At 41.5% G+C, this 10,000-nt stretch overlaps 1 protein-coding gene across 1 annotated transcript in view; it reads left to right on the forward strand.

The window, feature by feature from the left end:
• Positions 1-10,000, forward strand: part of LOC104966523 (cugbp, Elav-like family member 2) — a 334,875-nt gene that overhangs the window by 39,543 nt on the left and 285,332 nt on the right. The window contains exon 3 of the mRNA XM_010795708.1: positions 6,705-6,787. Coding sequence (XP_010794010.1) covers positions 6,705-6,787 — 83 coding nt within the window. The remainder of the gene's footprint in view (positions 1-6,704; positions 6,788-10,000) is intronic.

Consider the following 10,000-nt stretch of genomic DNA (forward strand, 5'->3'; position numbering starts at 1 on the left):
GACTAAGGCAGTCTTTGAAGACTTTTTGTGTGTACTCTCGTATGATCAAGAACAATTTATGTATACCTAAAATCAGAACAATGTCCCTATTGTCTGAAATGCAAACATGGACACTTGAGAACTATCAGAAAGTGCCTCGGATGGTGCACTCCAGCTTTTAAGCGTTCGTATTTATGAACAACACCCTGAATGTTCATTACAATTTAGAGTTAATAATCACTTTGCTTATTCTTGAATTTCCATTAAAAAATGGCATATCCAGACTGCAGCTACCCTTGACTAGGAAAGCAAATATGCAGGCAAGGTCATCTTAGCTCTAGAAGCTATTCAATGAACTATAATAATCAAAAATACTGTAGAATCTGTATAACATACATCTTGCGCAACTTGGGGTCAGGTACAATCCAAATCATCGCTCTCTCTGGAGAGACATTTTTCAACTTTGCTGTTTATAAACAGAGCTAATTGATTTGAATAGATGCACTGATATACTCTAAAGACATCTTTTCACTGTCAGCGCTGCGCGTTATTTCTACTGTGTTTATTCTCATTTGTAGATTTACAATGTTAGTACACCATTTATAACCAGTTAGCACATATTACTAATACAAAGAGAATATAACACACATGCCCAAAATTGGTTGAAGGGGCTTTGGAAACACATTTCCACCAAATCTTGGTTACAGAAGGTGATCTCCCCTGTGAACAATGCAAGTACATGCGCTGAAACCAGATGAGGTGAGAGACTGTTTTAATACACAAGCAACCTATCAAAACACAATATCTGTCGAATTATATAATATCTGACAATATGATCAGAGGTCCTAGTGCTAATGGTCACCCCAAAACACAAAAACAAACACAAAAAACCACGTATTAGCCTCTTAAGACTCCACAAAAGAAAAACAAAAAAGGCTAAATAAAAGCACAAGAATCCAATTAAACATTTGCCCTTAAAAGCAGTGAATGTCCTGAAACGAATAACCATCGGACTGCGAAACCCAGGCCTAATGAAAGTCTTTTACATAGTTAGTTGCTGCTTAAGCAAAGGGAATTGAAAAAAAAACCCATGCACCTGTTCTCTGGCAGGGGGCGAATGGAATTTCATTTTTATGGAAAACTTCACAAGGAAAGAAAAGTGTTAACTAATGATGAACAAAGAAAGTAAAGCGGAAGTTGCACCTCCGAGGCACTGTTCTGATAATAATGACTCAGAGAAACACTGCCTTAGTTTTAAAGGCGAACCTATCTGCAAAATGCACTTTTTGATGCTTTATACATAAATAACGCGTGTCCCCGGTGCAGGGAACTCACAAAAGTGTCGAAAAATAAAACCCTCTCTCTTTTCAACCTCACGACCCACATCTCTAAAACAACGGGGGTAAACGGAGCTGATCCAGATTTTGCGCCCGAATGAGTAATAGCGGAAATGGAGCTGGCTTTACACCACGGCCCTATCAGGAACGTCGCTATCAGAAACAATGTGCAAGGTGTTCTGGACGTAATATGGTCTTTGTTTACATTAGCAAGCATCGCTAACACTCAGAGCTAACCTGTACTGGAGAGAGTAAGTGTAAAAAAAGCAGAAAATAAAAAAAAGAACTCTTCTCTAACTGGGCTGAAATAGAGGGATATGAGGGATGTCTAAAATCTGTTTGGTATTTTCAGCAAAACACAATATAGATATCTTTTTTATATATTTGTATATATCTGATGCCCATAATATGTGCCTAAAAATAGCATGATAGGAGATGTAAAAAGAAAATATCAACCTGAAATACCTAAACATGAGTGAACGCCCCTCGGCTCCTATGCTGAAGCCCGGGGTCGACGTGTTGTTGGAGGGGGAAGATGTGTTGACAGAGGAGGGTGCCAAGGGTATGTCTCAGTCAAAGGGCCCCCCCTTCAGCCGCCATGAAGCATTTATGAACCGGCATCTCCCTCCTCTGCTCTCTATTCCACTCACAACTACCTCTTCTCTCGTCCTTTTAGTATCGCAAACACTCCCCCCTTCTTTCCCACGTCCTCTCCTTCGGTCTCCCTCCTACACTCTTCCTGTTACACAAACAAACATCAGCGTCTTGATAGATTTTTCTCTTCTTCACTTGGAGCTTGTGTGTTTTTGAGTGTCCCTCCTCAACAGCAGAAGCTCAGTGTATCTCCCAGTTCTGAGCCTCTCTCGGCCTTCAGGTAAATGTTTATGCTGCGAGAAAAAAACAGACACATACACACAGATTGATGGAAAGAGCTTATTCTTGGCAGTCTGAACAAGCCCTTTTTTTTAGTACTTGTTCAAGGTTGTCGTACATATCTCTCTAAATAAAAAGGCAGGCACGCTGACACAGACTGAAAATAATATGCAAGCTCTTATTGGCTTGCAGTGTGTGTGAGCTGCAAGTGTGCTGACTCTTAAACAGGTGGGACTGGAACACTGAAGGGAAAGTGTTTGTGTGTGTGTGTGTGTGGGTTTAAGTGTGTGTGTGTGAGGTCCACTCCACTGCTCTTTGATCCTCGTCTTGACAGCCCACCACCTGGGACGATCCGTCACACGGCGCATGGCTCCGGGGCCCGGCTACACCGCGGGAATCACAACACACAGCGGCTAACGCAGCGCTAACAGCTAACCTCCCCCACATTATACACTGTCAGGATCGCTAATGCTAACGCTGAAAGCTAACCCTCCCATGAACAGATATGGCACAAATGCCTCTGGAATCATAATTCACTGGGCGTAGCTAGAAGCTAACACTAATACAGGACTATTGGAAATGCTAATCGCACACAAGGGGCCTAACACAGTTGCAATTTGAATTATAATTTGACTAAAGACCCACTTTATGTGTTTAGAGCTGCACAATTAATGGAAATGTTATTGAAATTGCAATATACAAACTAGTCCAATATTCCAACCACAGGAAGCACAATATTATTCGAACTGCAGGAAGCTCTTGCTAAAGGCTAAATATATTTTAAATGGTAGATGGACTGTACTTATATAGCGCTTTATCAGATATTTTCGACCCCTCAAAGCACTTTACATACTACGACCCATTCTCACCTCCTTCATGCAGCAGTAACACTTGCTCTAGGGAAGATAACATTTATACACATTCACACATCGTTGGCCATTGGGAGCGACTCAGGGTTAAGTATCTTGCCCAAGGATACATCGACATGTTGACTTCACTAGCTGGCATCGAACCGACAACCTTCAACAACAGTCGCCCTGCATGTTTGAAGTAATATGGAGCTGCAGAGACATCCCGGCCTGCAAGACACATTCTAATGACTTTTTTTTTTATGATCTTCTTTAAAAGTAATCGCATGATATGTTTTTCAATGATAATGATAACAAATGATCAATCCCTCCAATATCTTGAATGATATTGCAATAGCAGTGTGGGTAACACACATGGTACACCTGCACACTCTCACTTTTCTTATTCACCTCTCTGACAACTTCGTCACTCTCTTCTCAGTTTGGTTTCACCTGTTAGGAAGTAACAGCTTGCAGTTTTACAGTACGGTCGTTATTAACCATGCTCCATTCAGCCGTGCCACTTGTTATGTAGGGAAAGCTGCTTAAATGGAGTGCAGGCAGCATATTAAGTGGCAGGTAGGAAGTTTTATTTCCATGCACAGATAATTAAACATTAAAAGGTAGTAGAGATAAACTTTAGCAAAACTTTTGGGCATTAGCAGAGACAGTTTAGTACTGTTTGCATTTGGATTTGGCCCAGAAAAAGGAGCAACTATTAGTTCCTGGAAATGTAACATAACCTAGCATAAATTAGAACTAAAATATGTTTTTTGAGTGTTTATCTTGCGTTTTCGTACGTTTACTTTTATACTTACAATATAAAAAAAAGAGGGAAAACTTGTATCTGACAGCTGGAGCTCCTTGGTAATTTGCAGTTAAACATTTCACATTTAATTGAATACATTTTGAATATTTATGTTGTTAGGAAAATATTCTACAAAAAAACACTTTTTTGTAGATGAAATAGGTTAGGGAATTAGTAATGTATTCCAATATGAAAATATAAAGGTCAAGTTTCAGATTTTAGTTTTGAGCATTTTCATTTAAACTGATTTTAATCATTTGAAAAAAGGGGCCATTGCTTTAACTTGACTTTAAGATTCAAGAATTTCCATACCTCAGTTCCTCAACCTTATCTTTAGTGAGTCCAGTCATAATTACGCAGACCAAAGATGAAGCAGAGCTGCCAGAGATCTACACTTTTGGACACGAATTTTAATTTTTGAGTGTAAAAGCCATCTGAGTTTGGTGACCTACATGGAATAAATTGTATACACATTCGCCCAGTGATAGTCAGCCAGTCGTGACTTATTTCCCCTCTTATCTCCTTGCCTTTATCTAGGAGAAGCTGGTGTGAAAGTCTCGCTTGGTAAATTAATACTGATAGTAGGAGTGGGGGGCTTAGGGTTTAGTGAAGTGACACCCTGCCTTTCACGCTGGGGGTCATAGAGGAAAAGAAAAAAGCTGGGAGTTATCCCGCTAATACACAGGCACTGCAGCTTCTGAATCACAACTCCAATCACGTTGCTGACGCTAGGCGAAGGGCCAACTCTTCAACAGCCGTGGCACCCAGAGGACACCCCAGGAATTCCGATCCATTACGCCCCCAGCCCCATCAAAGGGACGCTGGGATTCGGGATGCCAAATCCGCACCAGATGCTCACTGTTGGATTTCACTAAGATGCACTGCAGGGCGGGTGTCAGAGGGGCCGATGTCTGCGATGTGGGCAGCGAATCCCACGCCAGTACGCCTCATTCACACTGTGTTTATTTGTCTCATGAACACAATGGAGAGGAAAACAAAGCAAAAAGAATGGCGCACTTGGCTCATCTCTGGATAAATAAATACAAACCCAAATGGAGAAATTAGCAGAAGTTGGAGGCAGGAGGTCCAAAACAAATGTAATTGCATATCTTCCAGTTGATCACCTGTAGATTAACCTAGCTCACCAGGTTAACAAAAACTGATTATGGTGGTTAAAAGCAATGTGTTCCAGGTGCATAACGCCAAACCTCTTCAGAAGAGAGTAACTGTTGTAGATCTCCCTATTTTTTTTGTGGCATTTTTACAATTTCCCAAATAACCGACCAACTTTGGAATCATATTCTGACATCAATGTGTATGTAAAACAGGTTTTATATCATGTAAATAGAGGCAAATATACCTCTCTATACATATCTATGTTGCCTTTTAGTTGTTAGCATGTTAAAGCCGTGGTTATTGGGTTTCCCCCGCGAGTTTACAAGTTAAAAGGTAGGTTGAAGACCTTCCAGTTCTGCCACGTTCTGTAAGAATGTGTAGATTTAGTGCCTTAGTCACTTCAATGTGTAACTCAATTCAAGAGACTTTATCAAAAATGCTTGCCTACATTATGTGTATATGTTCAAATACATTTATGGGCTGATATAAATTGGTATTGGCCTCCAAAGACTAATGTTAGTAAAAACTCTTGTTTCACATGCCTCTGCAGAATGAGGCAGCCTTACAGTCAGAGATAGATGCTTTGCTTAAGGTCATGCCATCACTTAAAACCCAGCTTTCCATTGTTCCTGATGATGCATGGTGAATCTCAGGGCTTCCTATTTGTTCTTCCAGTGAATCCTCAATATGTTATAGTTGGCTCAAACCTCATCCTTCCTCTGCAGTCCTAGATTAGGATTCCCCTCTGGCTGTTAGAAAAAGAATGTCAAAAGTGTCAAGAGGACATAAATACAGAGTCCATACTGTGACTTTTACAATGTTTCCAACCGCTGCTTTTTATGTGAGGGGAAATAGAAAAATCACACCTCTGTGTCTGGCTTAAATATCCCCCCCCCCCCCACGGCTGGTTTTTGCCTGACTGTGCAGGTTTGCGTGCTGACCCAGAATGACCCGCAGCCAAGGAGTTTCAGCCCCACTCTGCAGGGATTACACACAGATTAAAGAAGAGGCAAATCCCTCTCTCTCTTTCCCTTTCTTATTCCTGCACTGTGTTTGTGTGTGCATTTCCACTGTAGCCTGCTGTGTGCGAGTGAGTAAGCAACTTAGTCAGCTTTTGCTTGGTAATTTTCTGGTTCACAGGCAAGGTTAAACCGGGCGACATTTTAAAGAAAAATGTGTTTTTTTTTTACATCCTGACTATCAGACTCATGAAATATATTTATATAAATAAATGAGGTGCTGCTGACTCAACATTCTTATTTTCCTTTACGTTTTACCTTCTTCTTCAAGTCGTTCACCTGCAATTAATTCAATCAGTGTAAGTTACTTAGAAGTAAGTCTTTAAATTAGCCAGACTCTCGCGGGTGTGAACTAGTTAGCTGGGAGAGTGTGAGCACTAAATAAGTGAATAAATACTTTCTTCAGTGAATGAGCGCAACTATTCACAGATTACTGGAGGATTAATGAAGAGGCAGCACTTCCTCTTCCTCTGTGTATTTGTATTGTTCGTGTGTGTGCGTATGTGTTGCTTTGTGCGCACACTTCCTCTAGGCTCAAGTCATCAGCGTTGAAACAAATCCAAAAGCTCTCTCCCTCCCTCTCCGCAAGGATGTGTCGCCCTTAACATTCACTCGGCGTCTGCCAGTGTCGACAGGTGATGCCAAGCAGATGAATAGAGAAAATGCTCTTTGTTGCTCCTTATGCTCACCCCCCTTCTCTCTTTTTTTCTCTCTCTCTCCCCAGGCTGCTGTTTTGTCACGTTTTACACAAGGAAAGCTGCCCTTGAAGCCCAGAATGCACTGCATAACATAAAGACCTTAACAGGGGTGAGTGTTTGTCCTGGATTCTCCTCTGCCGACTTTTTCCTCTAATCACACACTTACAGCAGCACCCTGAGGCGGCCCCGCCCCTGCACAACCTGTGTGTGTGTGTATGTGCGTGTGTGTGTGTGTGTGTGTGTGTGTGTGTGTGTGTGTGTGTGTGTGTGTGTGTGTGTGTGTGTGTGTGTGTGTGTGTGTGTGAGAATACACGAGTATGAGCATCAGTGTCTTGCAGTGCATTTGCAAGCGTTTGAGTGTGTAAGTGAATACAAGTGTGAGCAGGTGAGCTACTGGCTGCAGGTGTGAGTTTGTCAAACAATTTAGCCCATGATAAGGGTTTTTTAAGTTGAAGGATGGAGGAATTCCTTTTAGCTGCTTCATTTCTAGGTTTCTGATATTGTTGTGTTGGCTCACTCTCGCAGTTTCCTGGCTTACTGGGATACTAAAACTGAGCCTTAAAGTGAAAACACTATTATTTTGTGCGTCCTTAGTTCATTTGTCAAACAAATCGCAAATAATTAAAAAGATGAATATGGCTGCTTCAGTCTTAGTCTCCATATATTGCACATGATGACTACAACTTGTCAAATATTTAGTATCAGTACTGTTATTGTATAGTAGCCCTTTTTAATTTCACGGATGGGGTCGGACTTACAGTAGGACGAATCTCTGAAAAACATTAGTTTAGGAAACATATCTTTACAATAATATCTTTAGAAAATGTTTTCCAAATGTGTTTTTTGGAACCACCCATCCATCCCAACCTGATTTGGTTTACAAATTGAGTGCACTGAGTACAGTGCACGTCTCTTAATGTATGACTGTGAACAGTGCGTGAGATCAGCCTGTTAAAGGACCTGAATTAACGCCCGATAACTTCAAATGGTATCATTGAGACCCTGCTCTACAGCACAATTATGGTTTCTAAACACTTTAAGAATTGTGTGTTTGTGTGCGTGCTAATCTGGAAACGTGCGCACGAGCTTGCCTCCAAAGCCAGGTGTTGATGCTGTGGCATTGCCTTTCTTTCATGCTGTCTTGCTCTTCTATTGTTGCCCAGGAGAGCAATATAGGAAGTGTTTGCTCGTGCTTTCTCTCTCTTAGCCCTGGGTGGATATTTAGAGGCCCCTTAGATCCCCTCTGCTATGGCTATTGGCTGCTTCCCCGCCTCTCCTCTTGGCTGCGCCGGCTAACTGGAATCTCATCAGTTGAGCGCCTTTGCTTCTGTGGGTCGGATCAGCGGATAGCCCTCCTGGGCAGGACAGGGTGGATACTGTGAATCCCAAAAGAGCCGTACGCAGGATTTGTGCTCGGGTTTCCGATTTTCCGAGTTCAAACGTGTTGTTTTTGCACAGAGTCACCGTGTTAATTGCTGGTGGAAGAAGAATGTGGTTTGTGTTCCTGTGCCGTGAGAGTTAGTCACTTATCCCTTGTTGGAGGTGTGAAGCAGCCCTGGGGAGGACACATACTGCAACACTTTCAGGATTATAGGAACATGAAATCGCCTTCGTATACACCATAAAACCCTTCCTCCCTCTGCTCCGTCTGGTCATCCCTCCTACTCACTAGCTTCTCTTCTGCGGCATCTCTATCTGATTCTTATTTCTGGGGCTCTTTCTTTGTCTAGTACTAACACCATCTTGATTGTCAAGGAAAAATAGAGAGTGCTGCGTAGGGCATAGATTGATTTGACGGATATTGCAATGGAGATCAATCATGATATTGGAGGGATTGATCATTTTGGAATATTCATTGATTATATATATGAAATGATTATGGTGGGATTTTTTTTTAAGAGGATCTGTACCAGACAAATATATGTTGTCAAGTAGAAAACGACTTGTTGGCCGGGATATAGCTGCAGATCCACAATAGTGCAATCAAAATGATATTTGAACACATATTTAGCCTTTAACAAATATTGTGCATCAAGCTATTTCAGTATTGCTCTTTTCCATATTGAGATTTGGTTCAGATAAAACAAAAAGTGCAATCCTAGTGCTGCACTTGGTCAAAATAAACAGTTTTAGTGGTGCTTAAGTAAAGAAGTATAAGGAGGTCTTCAGAGAAAGGGTATGGAAACACAATGAAGGTTCCAGATCATTCGAGGGCCATGTTTTAAGTCTGAAAAGCATCCGTTATTTCATTTGGATTGCAGTTGCTTGCGAGGCTAGTATCAGAGTGGGACAGATAAAAGTCAAAGGGTTCCTTAATCTTTAACAACTATAATTAAATGCAATGGTTTTGTTAATGTTGTTAAGTTTGCTACAACTGAGTGGTTCCTTCCCAGCTCCCTCTCAGGTCTGTTTGTATCATGAAAGGCAATACCCAAGCTTGTTCTAATAAACCTGGTATTGATCATAACCATGAATTACTGTATGTATGAAAGGTTTAAACATCAAAGTAAGAAACCTCAGGTCTCAGCTTTGAGATTAAATGCTTTATTACTTGAAGTAATGGAGTGTTGAGTGTCCCGTAAACTCCCTTTTATTCTTGGCAGTGCTGAAAAGCTTCTGAGAGCAGAGAAAATTAAAACTGTCCATTAAAACCCGGACGACATTGATCAACGGCACAATATGTACTTTATTAAACCCTCATTCAATTCATCATGTGGGAACTGGACTACACTGACTGGCTGACATCCCATTTTTAATAAGCGTGCGAGTATTGATAGACGGATAGACACCGGCACTGAGGAGGAGCATTAAATACAGTACACTAGCAAAACACTGAATCAATAGTGGTATAATGACACATCATTGCGGAAGGTTATTCATCATTTTTGTTTTAATTCACATCAGCATAAAATAAAAAAGGGCAGGAAAGGGAAAGGTTAGAAGATAGAATTTTATGGAGATAGTGAATTAGTTTTAAGACAAAAGGGAGAGGGAGGAATTGAACGGGAATGATGGACAGGAGAAAGATGAATAAAGCTCTCCAGCACGCTCCAGGGCAAAGCAATAAACGGGCCGCAGTTAAAAACCAATACCTGCTTATTAACTTCCCCACTCTCCTGGCTTGTAAAGAGCCAGCAGAACAATGTTTGTATTGGCACCCTTCCCCTCCCTCGCTCTATCTCTCCTCCCAAACCTAAAGGGGGACATACAATCAGAGTGGAAAGCTGGGCGGGGGCCAAATTGGAGAAATACAGGGGCATTGCACCAGCCGGCAGCCATGTTGGTTCAGGGCAGACACATTTGAACGGCTGCCATTTTTTAG

The sequence above is a fragment of the Notothenia coriiceps genome, unplaced genomic scaffold (assembly GCF_000735185.1).
Source record: "Notothenia coriiceps isolate Sejong01 unplaced genomic scaffold, NC01 NC01_scaffold00037246, whole genome shotgun sequence".
In the NCBI taxonomy this organism is placed as follows: Eukaryota; Metazoa; Chordata; class Actinopteri; order Perciformes; family Nototheniidae; genus Notothenia; species Notothenia coriiceps.